Consider the following 25,312-nt stretch of genomic DNA (forward strand, 5'->3'; position numbering starts at 1 on the left):
GTTATTTCCATACCAAGTCTTCAGGTACTTATATAATGATAACGCCATTGTTCTATCAATCACTTTATTAAATTTCCATACAAAATTCCATTAAAATTTTCAAAAATTTCATGACATTATATAGCGTCACATACAATTGATAAGATAAGAATGTAATGATAATTACCGAAAGGGTAAAATAATGTAAACGAAATATGGTAGCACTAAATTAAAATATAGGAACATTTATAAAATTTCAGTCTTCTTTCAACAGTATTACCGAAGTTAACGTAAGATATAGATATAAAAAAAGAAAAGGCTGCTGTCCACCACGTCATGCACGAGTTGCACAATATTACAATAATACTATGTACCTAGAAACGAAACTGATATCTTAAATTGTAAAGCACACAGTACAATTTTTGGGCGTAAAGTATCAGTAGACAACAGACTTCTAAGCGGTGATCTGACCACCGTTACATTAATTCCAATCAGTCTTCAATGCTTTACGAGTGAGGTAGATGCGGTTATAATATTAACTTGAACACACTCGCGCCTCGCGGGGGCCTCCGCCGCCCCCGCCGGCCGTGTACAAAAATACTACTTATCTCAGTAACACATGATATTATCGACCATTGCATTCCTCTCCTATTTGTGATTGTGGTGGTAACGAGCGAGCTGGACTAAAGACGAACTCGCGACCGCCAACGCTAAGCCGAGCCTTGGAAACCATACCGCGCTCCACTGCGGTGTTGTTCTGCGGTATCGTTTTCAAATCCCGCTCGCGTGACTTGTGAAATATCATCTTTATTCGCTCCACGAGAACGTTGGACATCCCGATGAGTTTCAATATTTAAATAAGGGAACACGGCCACCCGATGGAATAGATAGGCGCCCTCGATACAGGACTCACACGAAACATAAACAGGAGACGAATGAATATAATTTATACTAAGACTAACACAACACAAGCGCCTAGTTAACATTACAAAAATAGCACAAAAATGGCTTAATACAATTAGCTAAAATCTCGTAAACGTATCAAATATGCAGTTGCGTCTCCCCGCAGTCACACACGTACTGAATACATTGCTGTTGTTTTTAAACATTAAAAACTTGTACAAAAATTATGATTACGTTTCAATTATTTAATTATTAAGTTGTCAATTTTATTGTATTTATCACAAAACCACAATTTTACTGCTAGCTGCTAGCAGGTCTCACAAAGAGGTACGCGTCGCCTTCCGCGACAGAATCTCTCCTGGCTGCGGAAACATCCAACCACACGAGTCGGCCTTTCTAAAGGGGTTCCCTTTGCGCGAAAATTATGGGAAAATTGCAATGTTATCTGCTGAAATTTCCAAGCACAACCAAAACCGTTTCATTTATTCATATAGTAGTCAAATTGCGACGTGTATATTCGATGTTACCGCATTTCCCAGGAAAGTAACAAAAAAAATCTTAAAAAACATAACCAAGCCAAATAAAAAGGTGCTTTAAATGAAGTCATGCCTCGTTAGCTCCCAGCTAAGCTAGTCTCGGGTGTCGGCGCCTGCTCGCCCGCACGCGTGAACCACTCGAATTAAACGTTACTATGTTGGGAGTTGTTCTTTATATATTTTAATAAACGCTATATTTTTGTAGACAGTTGAAGATGAAAACTGACATACGATTCACTGGCGCCCAGCAATTTGTCATTGTTTGTGACTAGTTTCTAATCTTAGTCTATTTTTAGATTAGCGCAACAGTGAATCGATAGTGACACAAACGTTTGATGCGAGTGCTTCACGAGCGGGCATGGACAAGATGGCAAGGAAGGCTGCCGACCGGCCGACTACTATAAATTACGTTTTGTCATTATGACAGACCGGCTCATTCTTAGAATGCTCGCGTAATCAGTACATCACCATTATGGCTGTCGGCGTTTGCTTTGCAAATCCAATCGATCGTTACAAACAACTGTGATTTCATGAAAATATGAGATTCGTTGTTAAATATTAGGTTACGAAATCATTTTGAATTCTACAAAGGAATTACTCTCCGAAAATACATTAATTAAAAAATGCATTTCATGCCACACATTATTTTTAAAATAACGTAATACTTTAATAATGGCACTGAACAAAAAAAAATACCTATCACTGATATGAAAACAAAATATTAATAATTATATCATTAGCGGAATTTGTCAATTCGTCAAGACGCAAACACTGCACGCACACTACTACACTACAGACAGACACCGGCGACACCCACTAATTAGTAATTACAATTTAGGAATTCCATTATATTAATTCTCAGTCATTTTAATACAGCAAAAGCAATAGAGATGTATACAAAGGAATTTCTAAATTCCAACTTGGTGGTAGTGCCCCAACGCGGCCGCTCCCGCAATCTTCTCTTCAAACAACAATTTTCGACCCTTAAGCAATTATTTAAGTTTCAGACTCTCTTTTAGTCGCCATCTTATTATAATCAGTTCCATAATTAAAATCTAAATGTCGCATCACAAGAAAATTGTTGCTTGAATTAGCGCTACAATAACATTGGCTATCACCGGCCGGTACACCGGGTTAGTCAACAAACGTCTCAATATTAATTATACTAATTTAACCCTAAGTACAAAGGGATAGAGTTAGTTCAACTTTTACAACCTAGTTTTACCTAAAAGTTTTAGCGCAATTCTACATCTATGTTTGAAAAGTTCGCTCAAGCGAACGTCAATTACGATTATTCAGGCATTGTTCTAATGAGTAGGTAAGTAGATCTAAAATATATCTTCTAGCTAGAAAGGTCTTAATACAACCAATTCGTATTTGGGGATTCGTGGACAGTACATAACTAGTTTGCCTATTAAGCATTATTATGATATAATATATAAGGTAACGTGTCATCTGCCGCGATATGGCACCCTACTTGACAATTAGACTGATACTAGAAACCTTTATAATATGCGATTAATAGTAAAGTATTTCCACGACGGCGAAGCGAAGTCTACGCTCTACTTACAAGCTACGCGCGCGGAGGCGCTCCTAGTATAGTAGGTATATTTGGATTTAACTACATCCCCTCCAACCCTCGACAGGCGTGCCTCCACAGACACCACTACATACGTAAACTTATATTAGATTACGTGAACACATAATTATCGAATGAACACAGCGTTAAAATTGAATATCAAAGTGGGTATCTCTAATAATTAATTTATTATGCATCAATTCATAGAACTTTAGGGCAAAATTTAGCTACAATATTTAACCTAATACAACAATTTTGATTGTATAAGACCACCCAATTAACTAATTAAAAAATAATTAATTTGTAGAAGAATATCTATAAATTACCTATAATAAATTCAAGTGCCTTTAACCATTTTATTCGAAGAATGCAGTCGCTCTGTGGTCGCTAGCTTCTATACAAACTGAATGGAGACAAGTTACGCTTTTAGGCGAGAGTAACATGTCGCTCCGGATGTCAATAAAGCTGTTTTGATGAATATTTTATTGCGTCAGTGCGTAAGGTGTCTCGAGTAGCATATATGTAATAATATGTATCCCTTTAAAAAAAATAAAAAATACACGCTCTTGGCTGTAAAAAGTGCCTTTCCCACCAGAACGGGAGTAATGTCTGGGTAACTAATGTAACCATAGGTACTTATGTAATCTTGTTTCTGTTAAAGCATATGGCCACTGTAATCAAAATTATTAGTCATAATCACAAACAAACACTGGTAATACTGGTATAATAAATACCGCTGACTGATTTTACTATCATTTCTCAGTGTCATAAAATATTTACGACATCAATTGAAGCCTAGACAATTGCTGCTCACATAAAACTTTGACAGCCTTTATTTATTTTTTACTAGATAATATTTGACTAGTATTGCAAAGTGAAGCTAAGGCGGTCAATTTTGAGTCAGCATGTCTTGATACTTTTATTTAGGGACTCATACCCCCTACCGCACTGTTTATATACGTTTATGTTTGTATAGAAACTAGCAGACCAATCCAACACCCTCCACGAACTAAAATAACAAACGAAATAAATTAACAAAGTGTTACGTCGTAACAGCTGACGGACTCGCAATATGAGTCGAACGCTACGGTAATTCAGTTCAGAGTTCAGTTCATCGTACGCGTTCTAAAGATTTACAAAAAATTTAGCCGCAGTCTCAAATTTTACTACATTAAGTTTTAAACGAAAAATTTGCTCATTTTAAACATGAAATAAAAATATCACGATACTTATTCAAATTAATAATACGCGCGTCGGATGCGACTGTAGCGCCGCGGTAGTCCGCGCCCGCGGGCGCCTCGGGGCTCCGCCGGGGCCCCGACTCTTTAAGACAGTCTTCTAAAGTCAGTCTTAGAGTTTATTGCATTGATTTTCTCGCACAATAATACTACGCTTCCCTGCGTTCCAAATCGTCTAAATTATAATTTAGAAGTAGTTGAGAAATAAGCAGCTTTCACGCCAATTAGTACAGCTCTCAGCGCTCTAATAACAGCGATCAATAAAAATATATATTGATATATACCTACCGAACTAAAATGCGAATAACTTAGCGTAAGGAAACACTAACGTCGGTATTTAGTAGTTTAACCAATTTAAAAACGCAAACCTAACATTTTGGAAAAATACTTTTTAAGTTTCTAAAATATCTCACATAAAAACATCTTTTACATCACATTGTGATTTTACATCCCTTACGATTTATAGGTTTTTCCTTATTAATATTATAAATCGTAAGACTAATCGGACAGAGCGTAATCGACATAATGCAAGTGCTCCGACTATGGATTTGGTGTACATCTAGGTTAGAGTAGACTATGGATACTGACGGCTACCGATAATAAGTTGCTACTACATCGTGTACGTTTGGTCCTTAAAGACTAGTCTAATGCTGATATCAAAAAACAAATGACTATTATGGTAACCAAACATCTAACAAAATATTTTAAGGAGAATTTGATTGCAATTACTTCTCATGAGCAAATGCTAAGTTTCCGGACAAGCTATGCTCGAATCGGACCTTTTCAATGGATAATAAAATTGGCACGTTATCAAAGAAATCACAACTTAAACAAAACAAAATAGAATATGATCGACCTTAGGTCACAGCTAGTGTAAACATAATAGCTATGTATATATAGTTAGTATTAATATACCTTGATGTATTGCTTGCCGTGCGAGGAGATATCTCGGGCGGTGTCGGGCAGCGTCTCGAAGAGCACGACGAGGTAGCCGTCGGGCGTGAGCGCCACGTCGCTGGGCCGGTCCTTGTCGTCCAGCCCCGGGCTCTTCAGGTCCACGGCCCACTGGATGCGCAGCTCCGCCGTGAACACCAGCACGCGGTGGTTCTTCGAGTCCGCCACGATGATGCGCCCGTCGTCGTCCGTCACGATGCCCGACGGCCGGTTCAGTTCGCCGATGCCCGATCCCTCGCGCCCCACGCAGTGCAGGACCTTGGAGAGCGTCGGGTCCACCATCAGCAGCCGGTGGTTCTCGAAGTCGGACACGATTATGTTGCCCGATGTCGTGAAGCACACGCCTCTAGGAGTCGTGGGCCCCTTCAACATCTTGGCGGGGTTTGCCCCCTCGAACACAAACTTTGTGATATAAGTCCCGTCACTGGTGAATAGTTGGATGCGGTGGTTGCGAGTGTCGGTCACGACGATATTTCCCAGTGTATTAACGGCTACGTCCCAGGGATATTGGAACTGGCCACATTCCTTGCCGAAGGAACCGAACTTGAGGATGAAATTTCCCGAGGAAGTGAATATTTGAACCCGGTGATTGTCTTTGTCGATTACGATAATACGCCCGTATGTGTCGGTGGTGATGCCTGCTGGCAGGTCGAACTCTCCCGGGCCGGTTCCTTTGGAACCAAACATTGTTCTGAATTCTCCGCGGCTGTTAAAGATCTGAATGCGGTTATTTCTTCGGTCTGCGACAATGATGTTGCCCTCTCTGTCAACACACAAACCCCAAGGTCGGGATACCTGTCCCTCGTCCTGCCCTTCTCTGCCAAATGAAAACATAGGAACCCCGGGAACTGGACTTCTTGTAGGTCTGACTGACACTGACATCCAGTAGCCCGGAATAGCTTGCCCGATGCCGCGGGGCAAGTTGGAATCCAATGCCATACTGGACGAAATGCTATGATCGTAATAATTAGTAGATCTTGTGTAGTCGGGCAGCGATCTCAGGCTATTAGTCGACGACATGTTGTATGGTGTTAGAGGTGAAAAAGTCTGAGCAGACTGAATTGACTGTAGAGACAACAGTGACTGACGAGACTGCAGAGCAGGGACGGAGCTGAGGGTGTGCATGGCGCTGGCCGGGGCGGACTGCACGTCGCACTGTCTCTTCAGCTGATCTACTAAATCATAGTTGGGAGGTACAAACATAATACGTTCCTCTGTCATATACATGTTTTTAAACATACATGAGAAGTAGTCTACTTGAGCTCTGCCTTTTTCTTTGGCCATGAATAAGTCGAGGCCTCCGAGTCCATGCTACGCACTAAAGTCTCATTTGTATGCGCGAGGCCTGCTAAAATACCTCTCAGAGTGTTCATGTGGTCAGTCAGTTCGTTCATTTTTGCCTGGCGCAGCTTTTCCACTTTATCCAGCAAGTACTTCTCGCGATCCTCGATAGCTTGGGCGTAGCAACGCATCGCTTTTCTTATTTTCATATTAGCCTCAGCTGTTTCCTTCTCGTACGCCTTCGACATGGCTACCGCACGATCTATCGCAGTCTTAATGGCTTTAGTACCCGTTTTGGTATCTTCTATAGCTCTTAAAACACCGACCCGACACATGTCGAGAGCCCCTTTGACGGGCGTATAGCAGTGGTCCTTGTGCACCCACAGCGTGCACTCCTGGCAGATGAAGACGACGCAAGCCTCGCAGTAGAATCTGACGGGGTCGCCGTGCAGCTCGCAATACACCTCCTTCTCGTTGTTGACAGAGTTGGGTCTGACGCCGATGGGCGAGATCTGGTGGATAGGGAGCAGAGTGTGCTCCCTGAGCTGGCAGTCGGAGGTGACGCTGTGGCAGCACTTGTGACAGAATAGATCGTTGCACTCGAGGCAGCGCGTGGTCGGCGTCCGCTCCTCGCAGCGGAAGCAGGTGATTGACACGCTCGAGGAGGTGCCGGGCGAGCCGCTCGAGTTGTCCTCCTTGGAGTGATGTTGGTTGTTATTGTTGGAGGTGGAGTTGTACTCACGGCTCTGGCCGATCGGGTTCTGCAGCGTGCTGCTGCAGGAGGGCAGCGCCCAGATGTCGTAGGGCATGGAGGAGGCGGAGGTGGCGGGGTGCGGCTTGTTCATGTTCTCGAGCAGGTTGCAGATGATGTGCGTCATTGCGATCGGGTCCTCGGGCTCGGCGTGCGCGGCGTCGGCGGCGCCCGCTGCGGCGGGCAGGCTCGCGCTCAGCGCCTGCGTCATGTTGGCGAACGACGTCATGCCTCCCGATACGTCACGGCATTAGACCTGTAACAGATACAGGACAACACTTGAGTACATACCACTTTTGACGGATTTATTTACAGTAAACTAAGCAGAGCTTTTCATGGAATATAGGTGAAACTAAACTTTCCTAAATAAATATGGATGACCATCCGTTTGAGTTTACTATAAAAATGAAACGTATGGAAAACTACATGAAAGACATATGTAATAAATAAATAAATAATACAAGTTAACACCAATCTCTCAAAATTTGTGTTTTACCTACGAGCCCGAATATTTCCAAATCTAAAACATAATAAACACAAGTAAAACGAGCCTTTCACAAAAACGAAACGTGAAGAAATGAGAACACGGTATCACTTTACACTTACACGATCAACAAAAATAACTAGTTCATGTAGAACTGTCAACTTATCACCGCGCCGACTTACACAAAATAACTGGCCACAAACAAAACTGTTTATTATTGACTATTAAAAAAATAAAACGAGCGTGTGTGCGTGCCAGCCGGTCGGCTGTAATGGGTGCACTGTGCCACTCCATAAAGTGCAGTTTGCGAAAAAAATCTATCCCAAATCTTTTGTGCGCTCCCTACCACTACCCCTCGTAGGTAGCGACCCTAGAGGGAGAAAGAACCATAATCACGCGCGATAGAGCGGGACGGTACTAGTAAATGTCGCATTCCAAAATTTTCCATAATATAGATAAAGAGCGTTTACTATGATTAGGGTTGCCGGCAGAGAATAGTTGTGTTTGATTATTGTGTTGAAGCCAGCACAATTTCGTTCCTTCATTCAATGAGTTTGGTAGATAGCAGGTTTTTGATAGAGTGATTAATAGTAATGGATAGATTCTTCATTATAATGTTATGTCAACTTAGAAAGAATTTAAAACAGACTACAGAACTACTTATTTAGTATACTCTACAGTCAATAATAGCAGGAAGATCCGGCCCAAATTAATCCTTTCAAAATGAAATCATTATTCATTAGACAATAGAATATTTGTTTACATTATTTATTTATTTTTTCAAAAAATAAGTGAATTTTATCATCGATATAAACGAAGAGTACCTTTAGGAATCACTATCACTATACTGTTATATCCGAGATTGCCCTATCATAGGTTCTAATTCCCGGGTCCAATGACCAATTCACCAAGTAACTTTACACCAGGTAACAGGTATCCGGTATAACCTGTTGTATTTTTAACAATTTTAACCATTGCACATTGACCATGGTCATGTTTACAACAATCATCAATCTGTCAACCCTGGGCTCTATTGATGGGAGGCAATCCCACATTGCACCGCGAGAAAGAGAGGGAATATGTTACCAAGTAGGTGACAGAAAGAGATGGGGCTTAAGATTTTATATTTCGGGTAGTGACGTGACCTTGGGATGGTTCGGGGCTTGAGGCAGGTCCGGAGGCCCGACGCCATCTTGGGCGCCCCCGCGGTTCGGAGGGTGCCAAAAATCGATGCTAGCTCCGAAGGGCCCTACCATCTAATGGTGTACTATATAGCTATAGTAACATTTCGAGTATTGATCCGAGCGTTTGTAATGAAATAGATGTACGGGAAGGATTTTATCTACAAGTCTACATTTTTTTCATATTGTTGACAATTAATTTCCATTTATTGTTGTACTCTTTCAGTTATAACATTTCATTTTTGATAAAGAAACTTATATACGAAAAAATGTTTTTGCTATCTATATTGCACACGACAGAAAATAATGGTAGTTGTTGTGCAGACGCTACCTACAAATTTTAAGTAAGTAGTAAAGTTTTGATTTTGATTCTATTCAAATATAAAGAAATAATAGCATGTAATGTATGTAGTCATTATTAGAATGGTCTGTGAAATTATTTAACAGTACAATTTGTTCTTTTCCTATTACTTATGCTTTTATTTCGATTTTACTCGCTTTACTGATTACTACTATCTAGGAAGAGTTTAATCAAAACACCACCGACAATTTAACAATTAATCTGACTGCATAATTTACTTCCTAAAACCGCCAACGCGTGATATTTCGTAAACAATGCTAAACACGTGTAAATATAACCAAAACAAATATGAATAATAATAGGGAAAGTGAATGATATTGAATGAGCGATGGTGGTTATTTTCTGGATTGGTAGATTGTCCTTGGACGACACTAGAAGCACAGTATAATAAAGAGTACTATCGTACAGTATGGCCACTCCCGCTTCCCGCTGAAAGTGCCGCCGACCCCCTCTCGGTTACCTCACAGTTACCGCCTGTCAGAAACGCGAACAGTCGGCCTGTCATATTTCACTCATACATAGGGTTTGCAATCCGGATATTCGAATATCCGAATTATTCGAATATCCGCCAATATTTTTATCCGAAAATATTCGAATAATCCAAGTGAAATTATCCGGATAAACGGATAATTTCTATAAACATTATTTTTTATTTATAAGTAATATATTTAATAGATAGACGTTACTGAAACCAATTTTGATCAATTCTTAATACGGACAATGTTATTGCTAACAAGTTAACACCTATTTATCTTCAAAATCAAACTAATATTTACAAAACAAAGAAAGCATTCGTGGACAAGAAGTAAGCAGAATGCCTCACCCCACGCACTCAGTTCTTATCAAATATTCGATTAATTGGATGATTAGAAAAAACGAGAAAAACGTTCAAGTATTATTTTTTAATATGAAAACGTTACCCCAACCTACTTTCATTACTGCTAATAGCTAACGTGAAGTTATCTGTAAAACCGTACTTAATAAGGGAGATTTATACCTAGATTTCCTGGTCCCTTGTTTTTTTGAAATTGAAATTTAGTGCCTCACTCCGAATTTAGCTGTTATCAGTTCCATGGCAATTTAGTACGCCAGAATTCCCTCCACTTCACTAATAAATATAAGGCATTTTTCTTTTAAGACCTTAGTTACATGAATACACAAAAATCGGTCTAATTACTACTTATACTTTGAAATCTTAGTCGATCTACTGATCAGCTTGGAAACTAAAACCCATAAAATCGCTGCCGAGCAATTTGAGGCGTTTTGGATTTGAATATTTAAATAAGTTCGCCTCGTTCCTCCTCCTTCTTCATTCTTTTAAATTTTATGTCTTGTATATTTTATGTTGGTGGTACAATAAAGAATTTACTTACTTACTTATTTATCACCTCTCCCCTTCCATTGGTACTTTGGTACCAGCCACTGTGCAACTAAGGTCTAAAATGATCCACACCTGGATAGGAAGTGTCTTCGACTAATTGGTCTTCTCTTTTTTTGGTTATTCTGTTTTGAACGAGTACCTATATCTTTCCTCATTCCTGTTCTAAGACCCTAACTAGGACGCTTTTGTTTAGAGCCTACGAAAAGAGTTTTCAACTTTTTATATTAAGTATCCGATCCGGTCCAAGATGGCATCTGGTACGGGCGTAGGCATTTATGCAAATGACTAGTGACTACAGTGGTAGTATCAGCATGGGCAATTATGCCACTGTCTTTCAAGCCGAGACATACGCAATAATTACCTGTGTACATAAGAATATAGTTAGACAAACCCAAGAAAAGAATATCTATATACTCAGCGAAAGTCTTCTTAAAGCCTTCAGAAAGCCTTCACATCGCCCAGAGTTGACTCTAGACTGATATTAAACGGCATCCAAGCTCTTAACAAGCTTGGAAGGCAAAACAAGGTGCAACTGGTATGGATACCGGGGCACGAAGGCTTCATTGGCAATGAAAATGCTGATGAACTTGCCAAGGCCAGGTCTGAAGACAACGTCACAAGGAACCATTAAAACGGCTATGAAAGACCATACAAAGGCTAATCACCAAAAAGAGTGGGATGCCCTGGTAGGTCTGAAGCATTCAAAGCTCTTTATGCGGAGGGTAGAATCTGGATGCAGCAAAAAGCTAGGAAAGCTAGGCAAAAGACAACTACCCATGAGCCTCATCATCCGATACGTGGAGATGGTCGAGAAGGTCCTGAATAGCTGAAGGATCTTAAGATCGAAGGGGGTAATTGCACAAAAGATCCCGATGGGTCGAAGTGTATCCGGAAGGGCCCCCGCAGATTTAAGATAAGATGAGTATCCGATCCGATCGAGCGAAGGACCGACTCCTATACATTCTCGAAATCATTCAAGGCGCCATCTTTGATTTTTGCCTTTTGACATCCTTCCTATATCCGATATCGGATCGGATAATATGACAACCCTATAACCATCATCATATCCAATGATGTTGTCTCACGTTCCACTCTACAGAAGCCATCCTCTCTACCATCCATTTCCAAGGTAAAGGTGTTGTCAGAAAAACTTCTCGTTATACCTAACACCTAACTAATCACTACTACTAACTGTCTTATATCAACAGCTCACTATCTGATTGCAAGATTCTAGTCATAGAACTAAAGATAGAGAGCTAGGCGTGTTTTAATTTCTACAGTTTGCTGATTTACGCAAAAAATAAATAAAAATGTAGGTAAATTTCGCATTATGGCGCTCATCTATCTCAGCCGTTATCAGTTCCACGCTTATACGCACCTGTAACATTAATTTTGTTCCCTTTAATAAATTATCCGAAATTATCCGAATTATTCGAATATTCGAATAATAAAAATTGTATTATCCGAATTATTCGAATATTAAAAATCCGTCGGATAATGCAAACTCTACTCATACAAGCATAGTACGCGTTCACCTACACGAGCTTAGACTGTGTGCTAGGAACGCGCCTCTTTCATATATTTGATCGCCAGTGTCCGAAGTGTGCTAGAAGTTCTTCTTGCAAAGAGAAAACTGAAAAGATCTGTCAAAACAGCCAACAACTCAATATCGTAAACGTCGCGGAAATGTATCTCTTGGGTCTAGTAACCGCTGTTCTCTTTCTTCATACAATTAATGACATTTTTCGTGACATATACGTTATCGAGTTCCGTGTTAGAGGTTCAGGACAAAGCTATCTGAGAGTGAGTCAGCCATATAATCAGGTCAGGACTTAGGTCCGTAAGTAGTAAGTACAGTCACCATCAATATATTGGAGCGCTCAGTTTCCCACAAATACCTACATGAACACGCCTTTATTATCAAGACATTAGAATCCGCGTGTTCAGATATTTTTGAGCACCCAGGCCGCTTCGAGATGTCTGATAGTGACTGTGTCTACTATTAAGTTTATCATAGGATTCATAGGAGCCGGGCACGAGGCCACTGGGCAAACACTATTACCATACGGCGGGATAATGAGAGATCCGGTTTAGGCCACAAGGGCGGAAACACGCTCGGCAGCTACGCACGTTTGACGTTTCATTGCATTCCTATTTTAAGGCTTCCGACTTAAACAGTATCATAGTGCTATAATTTACTAAGATCTAATTGGTCCAGATCCATATGTGGTCAAGATGTGTGGCCTATTTGGGTGACAACAATGAGTCACTATTTTCTTAACGCGAATTAACTATATAAGGTAAATTAACACTGATTTTGATAGTGTAAACGTCAAAAGGGTGAATCCACGTGACTCACGTCACGACTTCATTGAGTGTTTAGAATAGAATAGAATAGAATATCTTTATTGCGAACCATGGTACACGTAGAGTTGTTACATTTCATTAAAATAGAGCGACATGGCGCCCTGAGAGGGCATTGCAAAGCAGTCTTATATCTAGTTATCGTAAAACAAAACAAATACTTAAAAGTAGTGTTTACATATTAGCGAATTATTTTGTCCTAGCCTATTTTTGTATTCAGTAAGTAGGAATACTTACTAATATTTAGGTATACTCAAGAGAGCACATAGGTTAGGAAAATAATAGTTATTAGTAGTATCTTAAGTATATCTAGTTATAAACATTTGTCCTCCATATACTCTTGGACGGAATAATATGCCTTTGATATTAAAAGTGTTTTTAATTTTGATGAGAATGAGTTAAGGTTTTTTATATTTCTAATATTATTTGGCAGTTTATTATAAATCTGTATCGCTCTGAAATATGGGCCGTTTTTATAGATATCTAAAATTGGTTCCGGGGGAGAGAGCTTATCATTACGACGTGCACTTTTACAAAATTCAAATAAATGTATGTTCTTTCTGACAAAGTTTGAAATTTCGAAGATGTAGAGAGATGGGAGAGTTAAAATTTTAAGGTTAGTGAAAAGTTTTTTGCAGTTTATTTGAACTACAGCTGCAAATGAAAGGATCTATGCATATGTCGCAGTAAGATAGATAAAGCCGTTATATAGTTATAACCCTAGGAATATAATTATACGTCGTAACATAGTTAAACGAAAGCGATTAATTGCTATCTTACTAGGAATATAACTATAATACTAAACTAGTTTAGTCATATAGTTATATGACTGGATCCAGTTTAGTGAAATGATTGAAGGCAGGAGTGCGGCGGTGCGGCGGAGGTATAGTTATAACCCTAGGGATATAATTATATGCCGTAACATAGCTAAACGAAAGCGATTCCTTACCATCTTACTAGGAATATAATTATAATACGTTACTAGTTTAGTTATATAATTATATCACTGGATTAAACTTAGTCTAGGGATATAATTATAATACGTCTCTAGTTAAGTAATATAGTTATACACCGTGTTTCACTTAACACTAAAAACCTGAAATCAGTTTGTTCAGAATCGAGAGTAGAATCGATTGAGCTATATCTTGATGGGGGTAATATTTTTTGTTTAATTTGTATTATTAGTTATTTTTTACGTGCCCATTCTATTGTATTCGTAATGCGACATTGTGTATATCACATTGCTAGAGGTTGCTTACCTTTTTCAGTATTTAGGGGTATTAATACTGGCTGGTTACTTGGACGATACTTTTTCCGTTACGAGTTTGACGTTGTTTGTCAGTTTAATCTTAATGTTTATCATAAGTCATAACAAATTGAACTCGTACCTAATTACAACCTAGTCATTTTGAATGTTGGGTTTAAATTTGCTTACCGTGATTAAATTACCGGGATTTCCCGGGAAATCAGAACCGGGAAATACCGAGAGCATGCCCTAAGGTTTTAACTAATATAGCTTGGATTCGTTTGTTTAGTAACCAAACCTTGTGTACTATGTTCGGATCGATACAAAATAAACTTTGTTCTAACGTCAGTGACGGTGTTGTTATTCCAAATCGTCTCGCTATACGTATTATAAAACACTGATTTAAACTTTCACGATTTTTACACATATTTAAAATTGCAAACGGGACTTAATACATAGTAATACGCGATTAAGTCCCGTTTGCAATTTTAAATACCGTATTATAATTATATTCCTAGTAAGACGGTTCTGAATCGCTCCCTTATATCCCTAGGGTTATAACTATACCTCCGCCGCACCGCTGCACTCCTGCCTACAATCATTTCACTAAACTGAATCCAGTCATATAACTATATGACTAAACTAGTTTAGTATTATAGTTATATTCCTAGTAAGATAGCAATTAATCGCTTTCGTTTAACTATGTTACGACGTATAATTATATTCCTAGGGTTAAAACTATATAACGGCTTTATCTATCTTACTGCGACATATATATCGAGAAAATAACACTTATTTAGAGATAGATTATCACTTGAACTTGCATAGTGAATTAATTGTACATGTCATAAAATCATGACTCATATTATTCTTGCTGCGGATTGACCCAAAACGTCGTAATCTCATAGAGGTTTAACGTTAAGAATAATCGCTCGCAACTTGGCTTGGTTTGGCTCTACATCATATCGTCACTACTTTTAAAAAATCTCGTATCTCACGCTGCTTCTCAAAGTTAAAACGCAGTAAGTCTATATGCATTCCATAGGTACATACTTACTACAATTTTCTTTTCATTGACAGACAGAAGATACAAGTTTTTTTTAAAGTAGTGACGATATGTAAATCAGACTTCGGTTAAAAAAAAAACTCGATTGTAAGTACTGTCTGTCTTGTAGGACAGGGGTAAAAGTTCTGCAGCTAAAATAGCTTTTCACGAATAGGTAATACAAACTTCAGCTTTAATAGGTACAAACTTCAAAGACAAACCTTAAGCCAAATTCATACATAGTGTTAAGCGCGAGCTCATAGATTTGCTATTTGTTCAGTAGAATCAGTAGGTATAGGTAATAAAAATATGAAGTGGCGCTAAACAAATTAACACTAATCCATACTAATATTATAAATGGGAAAGTGCAGTGTGTCTATTTGTTTGTCCGTCTTTCACGGCAAAACGGAGCGACGAATTGACGTGATTTTTTAAGTGGAGATAGTTGAAGGGATGTAGAGAGACATAGGCTACTTTTTGTCTCTTTCTAACGCGAAACGTATCTTCTACAATCGGCCCTTAGATAGTCTTTGTGGAGTCGTGGAATGTAAGAAAATCTAAACCCACACATTCTACGATTCATCTCTTTACGTACAGAATTTATGCATTTTACACTGCCAGCGAACGGAGGCTTTTGAAACATGCAGCGTACGTAGATTAGTCAGATATTTACTTAGAAAGATCGTAAAATTATCTCATGATGTACGTTAAATTTTACTTTAACAAACTACGGAATACATACAGAGTCAGTAAGTAAACAAACAAAAAGTATCACAGACTTGTTTACGCTCGGCAATGCGTCATTAGTCATTACCCAGTCAGTCAAATACCGGTACATAGAATATTCTTATCTCATACCTTATCAAACTATTTGATTCATCATTTGTGGAAAACAATAGCGATAGTAATTAACTAATGGGTAATTCCATGTAACAGAGTAATGTAAGTGACCAATTATTTGCATGTTTTTTTTATTTTTGGTGCTAATGTAAATATCAATATATCTAAGGATTAAAAGTAGGCTTATCTAGAGATAAATTAAGACTTCAATTTGCATCATAAATAAAAAAACATGCAATGAAGTGGTCACTTACATTACAGTTACGTGGAATTGCCCTAATAATAACTTTCTAACCTAAAGATCCCAGGGAACTTACGGTAGTGGTGTTACTAATCTACTTGTCATAGTGATATGAAAAGTTCATACGTTTAGGTACGATCACGGCCTTTAATTTAATTGTTGTCCTAGCTCATTTTATACTGGAAAATTCAAGAGTTAAGCATAGTTAAGCTAAGACTTTCCAGTATAAAATGAGCTAGTAGTGGATCAACAATTAAAAGTCCTTTACTGTACATACCTACTCTTTTAAGGCACTCACAATTATCAAATTGCCGACAAACTCCTAAAAAGTAACATACCAATCCAGCGAATTGGTAATCCATTGGTCCATTGCCCACATTAGTTTACTATAGTATCTCCAATTTACTATAGTATGAATTTTCTGAGATGAACTTTTCGGTTTTGCCCTAATCTGTTAAACAAAGGCCTTTGTTTCTATTATTCGCGGTAGTTAGCTCCCGTTTCCACAACACGTGCTAAAGTCTCAGTCTAGTTAAAAAGCAACTATCATGATAGCAATAAGGTTCAAATTTATTAAACAGTTTGCAGTGTGCAGGTAACTTTTTTGAAGATGACAAAACGTGTTATCTCCGAAAGGGCTTTTTATGGATTTCAACCTTATTGCTATCATGATAGTTGCTTTTTAACTACACTGAGACTATAGCACGTGCCGTTTAAACGGGAGCTAACCGCAGCGAATAATAGAAACAAAAGCCTTTGTTTAACAGATTAGGGCAAAAGCGAAAAGTGCATCTCAGAAAATTCATACTATATATGAACTTGTACCTAGTCCGTTTCACAGCTACATTTAAATAGAATACGAACTGGCCACGGTCGCTGCGCCTTATATAGATATCGTTGTGGCTGGGTGGACTCTCCTGCCTGTCACTGTGGTGCCGAGGAACAAAGTATACAACACATTCTCCTAGAGTGCCCATCTACTCGATACACTGGAGGCCCCCCGGAAGACCTGATAGAACTTAAAGACGAAGCTATAAAGTGGATTAATTCTCTGGAGTTAGATTTATGAATTCTCTGTATTTGAATATTTATTGCCATACGATTAAATAAATAAATTCACAGCTACATAAAAGTATGTATGTATGTACCTACATGAAAAGTAAAAAATATTAATCGAAATCAACACGAAGGTTACATTTTACTAAGACGATAATGTACCATTATGTGCGACAGCATAATTAGAGTTGTTTCGTTATCATTAGAAATCAACACAGGTTCCACGGGTTGCACCGCATGTTGAAATTCTTATCTGAGTCGGCCTTATCTCATGAGTCCAAATTACATTCTGTGCCAGGACACAATGCACTGATATCTGAATCTAACACGAGGCTCTTATGCTTACTTACACTTACTTTTATCCAAACTTACATACCTAATAATCCATACTAATATTATAAATGGGAAAGTGTGTGTGTCTGTTTGTTTGTCCGTCTTTCACGGCAAAACGGAGCGACGAATTGACGAGGAGATAGTTGTAGGGATGGAGAGTGAGATAGGCTACTTTTTGTCTCTTTTTAACTCCCCACTTCCCTAAAATGGGAGGTGGAAGTTTGTATGGAGCGTTCCGCAATTTTCGAATTTAACGCGAGCGAAGCCGCGGGGAAAGGCTAGTAATATTATATAAGTATGGCATTTATCGATTTAGATCAAAGGTTTGGAGATAATTTAGAGGTCCGAGGTAAGGTGTAGTTTGTGAATTTAGAGCACGTACATGCTATAGCATCTAAACATGAGATGAGATATTTTAACAGTGCAACAACATTTCACACCAAAAGTTATTTGTGTTTTTTATGTAAGTACATAATATATAATAATTAAGCGGTGACTACATACTAAGCAGTTGCCTTGTATATTTTGAAGTTCATCTCCAAAGGAGCCGATTTGTTTTGGATTTCGTTTAGTCTATAAAATATTGTGAAATATGTAGAAATAGTCTTTCTTTTTAGTATGAATAGGTATAGGTAGACGTTTGACCACGATCAAGATAGCTAACGCCGTCGCGTCTCATACTTCCATATCGATAAGGTTTGATTTCGTATGCGTCGCATCGCCGTCGCGCGACCATCGCGCGACCGTCGCCCACGCAAGCCACGGCATTTCAGTGAAATTCACTAAACATCCAAATTTACTATTGTTCACATTATCTTTTGTTGCCCGGCACCCGATTCGGAAATAGGTGTGGAATATCGATTGGTAGTTTAATTCCGTACAATATATAGAACACAGCCCGTGGGATACTTGCACGTGGTTAATTACATAGCTAAAGTTTCACTAATAATTACAAGTGCGATCAAGTGGGAGGTATTTATTACCTATTAATAATTCAAATATTACTTCGATACATTCGTGAAGTCAATTCTACATATAAAAAAACATAAAACATATTTATTGTAACTTAAATATTCATATTCATACACAGTAGTTTTACTTATACAATACTTACATAACCGTGTAAACTTATAGAGGCTGGGATAGTAAGATTATCAATTTATCATAGAAAAAAGTACAACTATAGGTATTTCAGCTATATCAAAGTTTATTTAACCACTAATTCACGTACAATAAGTGTATCTGTGCACTTGTTTTTCAGCATTTGGTCGTACAGAGCTATCAATCTACTGAATCTACCCATCCTTCATTGACTGGGCCATCCATCCTTACTACTCCATCTTGACCTCATGAGTTCATGACAACGTGAAATAAAAGCAGAACCGAACTAGATACTATTATCTGTATAATACTAGTTTCAAAACTTTCAATTATCGTACTGTACAACCCCATCTCTTTGCCTAGAATACCTGCCTATGCCTACTAGATGATACCATCGCCTCGTTTTATAAAAGTCGAAATTCTCGTCTAGTTTTCACTGCAAGTCTAGCGTTATAAAAGTAATTTACAGTGATGCGTTTCAAATATTGTAATGCATGCGTTTCTATTTCTTAAGGTGGCTAAGCGAAAGCCTTTTACTACGAGTAACGAAGCAGAACCTTTAAAAAGTCAATCTCTCAGAGGTTAGTCACTCGTGTTTCGCAGCTTTGTCTATGATCCGCGGCAAAAACTTGCGGTTTTTGTGCACTACGCGCCTTGCACGCTCAGCCTGTTCACGACGCAATGCAAGAAGTGCTCAAACTTTGGTCTCTGTTTTTGGCCGTTGTTAAACTCTGGCCATTGTTTTTCCATATAATTTGGTCCAGGCATATAGACATGAAGTAAGGCGGACTTTCACGCGCGTGACGCGCGTTAACTTCAGGTGTTAACATACTTCGATTTGTTTTTGCTCATTCCACAATCAACTAAGATTGCAATTTTAGATATAACTATAACATTCACAGTATTCATACAGCAACAGCGGTATCCCGCATATATGTAGAAAACATTAAAAGCCCCGCTAGCTTGTAACCAAAACCTGTCAATGTAATTGTACCCATAAGGGTTGTTGCAAATTGACAAGTTGATTGATTTAACCCTTGCTGAATAGTCCACAGCGGGGCCGTGACTAAACATAAAAATTATGATGTTTATTATGTGCTTTAATTTACACAAACAAAACTCAATAAAAATAGTAATGTAAAAGTAGTTATCATTGTTTAGTTTTAACCAATTTACGCGGCAATATTATCATGTTCATGAACCATGTACATAGGTAAGTACAATATTAAATTATTTATGTCTCTGAAACGTGACCTTAGTGGATATTGCTTTTTATTATCCGAACAGTTTCTCGTTTACTACTACAGACTTGTTATCTGAACATTAAATCGTACCCTCCGTTTGCGAATACCATGACCAAGTTATGTTTAATTTAATGTACTAACTTTAGTCCTGAATTTGTTGGCAATTTATTAAGAACGCCAAATTGTACCAAACTAAGCAAAAACAGTCGATTATATAAAAACATTATCATTAAAAAAGAGTATCATCGGGTATACGTTTTACAAAACGATATCCTACATCGGATCGAAGGATATCTTTTTTTAACCGACTTCAAAAAAGGAGGAGGTTCTCAATTCGACTGAATGTTTTTTTTTTTTTTTTTTTTTTTTTTTTTTTGTATGTATGTTATTCGATATCTCCGAGAATCGTGGACCGATTTTCAAAATTTTTTTTTTGATCGAACCGGTATAACCCCGAGATGGTCCCATTGGCACCAAGTCAGGGTCTGATGATGGGATCCTGGAGAAATCGAGGGAACTCTTCAAATGTTATAGGCACATGTAATGTTTTTAGTCTATTTTCAAAGGTACACCAGTATTTACGTCTGATGGTAATAATTTTATGTGGCTGAGCTGATGATGGAAGGTCAACTCCTCAATGGTTAGGAGTTAAAGGATAATTCTTTCACTACTGTACATGTATTCGGACTGATACATATAATATCACTAGGAACCACTAAAAATCAACAAATAAATAAACTTTTTAACAAAAAATAAAACCGCCTTCAAAAATAAGCGCGTTACAAAACACGGAAAAACTAAAAAGCCAAAAATAATAAACCTTTCAATTCAGATTTCTTATCGTATTGCTATAAGCTAAACATCCAAATTATAAACAAATCAATTCTTTTTGGAGTCGGTACCAGTCTGTGTATGGTTGGGTGGGGCAAACAGGCAATAGCAAGGCGACGAACAGGTCTGGTACCGACTACAAAAATAATTGATTTGTTTATAATTTGGATGTTTAGCTTATTGCAATACGATAAGAAATCTGAATTGAAAGGTTTATTATTTTTGGCTTTTTAGTTTCTCCGTGTTTTGTAACGCGCTTATTTTTATGTCTATAATGTTCCTTCCTTGCATACCAAATGCACCGGCTTAACCTGGCTCTACCGTACTATCTACAGTGTCTACTGGCCTGACGGTTCTAATGACACACTATAAGATACATAAATAAACAGGTTCAAAATAATGAATAATTATTTATAAGTTTTATAACCTAACCACAAAATTTAAATTTTGAAAAAACCCCCGACTGCGACATAGTAGACCGATTTTCATGAAACATGACTAAGAACACTCCCGACTAACTCAGCTTTCAGACAAAAAAAACTAAATCGGTTCATCCGTTCGGGAGCTGGGAGCTGATGCCACAGACAGACACACACACAGACAGACAGACAGACAAACAAACAGACAGACAGACAGACAGACAGACAGACAGACAAACAGACAGACGGACAGACAGACAGACAGACACGTCAAACTTATAACACCCCTTCGTTTTTGAGTCAGGGGTTAAAAATAGTCAAAGACGAAAAAAATAACCATGCTGGCAAAAAATGAACACGCAACGCGTAAATTGCCACGCACAAAGTTTGAGAACCCCACAGTGCAGTAATGTAAGTGTATGGGGCTATGGGCATGGGCTGCTACCTGCGAGTCCCGGAGCCAGTTCTTTGTTCGTCTTTTGTTAATTGTGATAACCTCGCAGCTCCAAACAAAACAGCCTTAATCGGAAACGGACGTAAAGACAACGCTCGTTACGCGTACCTGCGGCGTTTGTTTTATATTGGGCAGTAAATTTAACAGAAAATAATGGAGCTACATAAAATTAAAACGCTTTATTATCATACTATTATTAATAACAAAACAAACGTGCCGGACATAATAAAATCTCCATACTTCGTACTAGCTTTAGGTAAAAAGAGCACCCAGAACTAAGTAGGTACTGTCTAAATTATAGGTAATATCATATAATATAATATCCATACTAATATTATAAAAGGGAAAGTGTGTGTATGTGTGTGTCTGTTTGTTCGTCTTTCACGGCAAAACGGAGCGACAAATTGACGTGATTTTTTAAGTGGAGATAGTTGAAGGGATGGTGTGACATAGGCTAGTCTTTCTAACCCCCCACTTCCCTAAACTGTGAGGGTGGAAGTTGGTATTGAGAACTCTCCAATTTTCGAATTTAACGCGAGCGAAGCTGCGGGCAAAAGCTAGTGATCCTGAATATTTTGTTAAACATATGTACTTTGTTTACGAATATGATTCGGAGGAATATGATTCAGAGATCTAAATTAGAGGGAAAATTTACTAGCAAAGAACGGAATTTGGTTCTAGTTACAACTTAAGTACGTACGCCACTACGGATTTACATAATCGTGCCTGCTATTCAGGGGCAACTATATTGTTAAAACCTATTGTTTAAAACTTTCCACGCATTTAGCGTGACACGCCGGTAGTATATACGTAAACCTCGCTAGTATCTGTACGACACGACCAACTTTTGCCCAAGACCACATTTTCTACAAGTGTACTTGTTCTGTCCCAGTTTACCAGGACCAGTTCTACTTAAATCAAATAAATACAATAGTATTTTACATAATCGTGATATAATACAAAGCTTTTCAGTCGAGTACCATGTTTAGGCCACGAAGCTTGCTGAGTGGCCTAATAGTAAGGTACGAGAGTGAAAAGCTTAATTATATCACTATTGTATACAATACTTTTTCTACGAGTCATCATCTTCATCATCAATGGACAGAAATATCATCATTCATGCAAGTTAAAATTAATGTTAATAGCGTCGTTTACCGTTGTATCAACATCGAATTACCTAGCAACCAATTGTTTATAATAACCGTCTCTAATTGGCCGATAACGCGACAGATAAAAAAAAATGTGTTTCAGATGCAGAAAAAATTGCCAGGTATCGCAAATTAGTATAGAAATTGTATCAAGTTCTATTTTTGAAATTATTACAGTTAACTAAAGTCAACTATAATGAGATTATTATAGTTGAGTTAGAACTGCCATAGAGTATCCAACACTGAAAAGTTAGCACTTATAATTTAGTCTGTGGTGTCCTAATTGACAGATTACAGTCGACGAGTAGAAAAAATATATTAGCTAGCCTTTTACACACTATTGAAAGAAAATACCTATCTGAGACATAACAGTTTTCAGTTATCCTGAAACTAGACATTTAAACGAAAGCGTCATTGTATTAAGTATATGCCCAAGAGAGAGTCAAACATTCAAGACACAGTTTTATCCCTATTTTTTTTGGTATCTACTAGAGCAATCGAGATTATTTGACACATATGTATAAGAATAGAGCTTAGATTTTGTGCCGCTCTTGTTCGCCTGAGAATATATATTAAACATGGCTCTTTAAATATAGGATAGGCTGATGGCTCAATCTCTCACAATTTCTGTGGCTTGCGCTCCATAATCCAGCGTAGTTTTACACTCAAATGCCCAAACAAAATAATGGGGTACGTCATTCTCTACTTTCACAAAGTCATTGTTGTTCGTAGCAAGATGTCACTTACGTCGTTTGGCGTTTTGTCAAGGGCGATGGGAGCACGCTTTATTGGTATAAATAATGGTGGGGTGGCTGAGGGTGCCAGGGCGCACGCGCGGTCTCACGGTCTACTGGGGTCGGCGGATGCCTTGGGTCAAATCTTGAACCATAACGCGATGTGATAAGGTTTGGTAAATTGGAAGTTTTCTGGAGATCTTGACTTTGAGCTTCGGTGAAACTGTCGAAGTTTTCTTAGGAATTGTTTGGTACGGGAAACTATAACGAGTTGATGAGTAAAAACTTGTTTGAAATACCTATTCTTAAAACGTTTACTAGTATAATATAAATTATAGCTAGTTGTTATTACACTGTCCAGTCGTGCACCGCACCCGTAGGAATTACCCAGCACCCTACACGTGACTCGAGTGGTGCTAAAAGTGCACCAACCTGGCAACAGTGGCAACCGTACTGTCCTCCGATCTTACCCTCACAGTTCTAATTACACGTCATACCATCTATAATTATATAATAATTACCGTTCCAAAACGGAGAGTCTTCTCGAAATGCAGGAAATTAATAAGCAACTAAGTTTCAGAAGAGAAAGACAACCTTAATTTTATGTGAGGAGTGTAATAAATGCCACGAATAACTAAATAGATTAGTTAGATTACACAAATGTGAATGAAGATGTAGGGTACGAACAACACATTAGAGGATCTCCCTCGAGACTTGGAACGAGATGAAGTGAGCTCAGCAGGCAACTTTCTGTATCCTTTGAACTTTGCGAGATCGCCTCTAATGTAATTTAACCCTAGTACGATACTTAGACGGACAGTTGAAAAATTACAGTCAAATCTCAGGTTCACTCATTGTACGTATCTACGGGGTATAAACTGTAATTTTACGGGTGTAATAAAATGTTTACCATGTTTTTTTTTCATGAAAATACAGTTCGTTCTAAGATTAAGTTCTGCAAACGCATGGAGAATGGATACAATGCCTTCTTTGTAATGTTAGTTACCTAGTCCAATAGTTATGATCTACTTAGTGATGACTAAATAGATCATAACTATTGGAAATAAGATGTTATTAATAAGTACAATCGCGTAAGGCGCGTACTTACAATATACCGATTCTCTAAAATGTCACCCAGTGGGACCACAGAATAACATTCTTCTGTAGAATAGAGGATAGATAAGCGAGAAAATATGACGTGGCCTTACAGGAACCTTCAAGCTTAAAGATCTTATCAACCATAAGGCTACTGTAATTAAAAAATTATTCGCTATTCAATATGTCCAAAATCTAATGTCCTACCACTTACTATACTTACTTGTCCTTTAATTACTTACTTGTACTTTTATATATTATATAAAAGTACACTTACTATACTTACTTGTCCTTTAATTACTTGTACTTTTATATATTATATAAAAGTACAAGTAAGTATAGTAAGTGGTAGGACATTATATTTTGGACATATTGAATAGCGAATATTTTTTTTAATTACATTAGCCTTATGGTTGATAAGATCTTTAAGCTTTAAGGTTTCTGTAAGGCCACGTCATATTTTCTCGCTTATCTATCCTCTATTCTACAAGAAAAGGGAAGCGAGAAAATGTGTACTACCCACGAGGGGAGCG

At 38.1% G+C, this 25,312-nt stretch overlaps 1 protein-coding gene across 1 annotated transcript; it reads right to left on the bottom strand.

The window, feature by feature from the left end:
- Positions 1 to 53: 53 nt before the first annotated feature.
- Positions 54 to 9,667, bottom strand: LOC125234449 (protein wech-like). The gene is given in 3 exon segments (XM_048140695.1): positions 54 to 6,490; positions 6,493 to 7,477; positions 9,654 to 9,667. Coding segments are annotated over 2 exon segments (2,307 nt in total). The 5' UTR covers positions 7,451 to 7,477; positions 9,654 to 9,667; the 3' UTR covers positions 54 to 5,141.
- Between the last annotated feature and the right edge of the window lie 15,645 nt (positions 9,668 to 25,312).

Source organism: Leguminivora glycinivorella, chromosome 16 (assembly GCF_023078275.1).
Source record: "Leguminivora glycinivorella isolate SPB_JAAS2020 chromosome 16, LegGlyc_1.1, whole genome shotgun sequence".
Taxonomy (NCBI): Eukaryota; Metazoa; Arthropoda; class Insecta; order Lepidoptera; family Tortricidae; genus Leguminivora; species Leguminivora glycinivorella.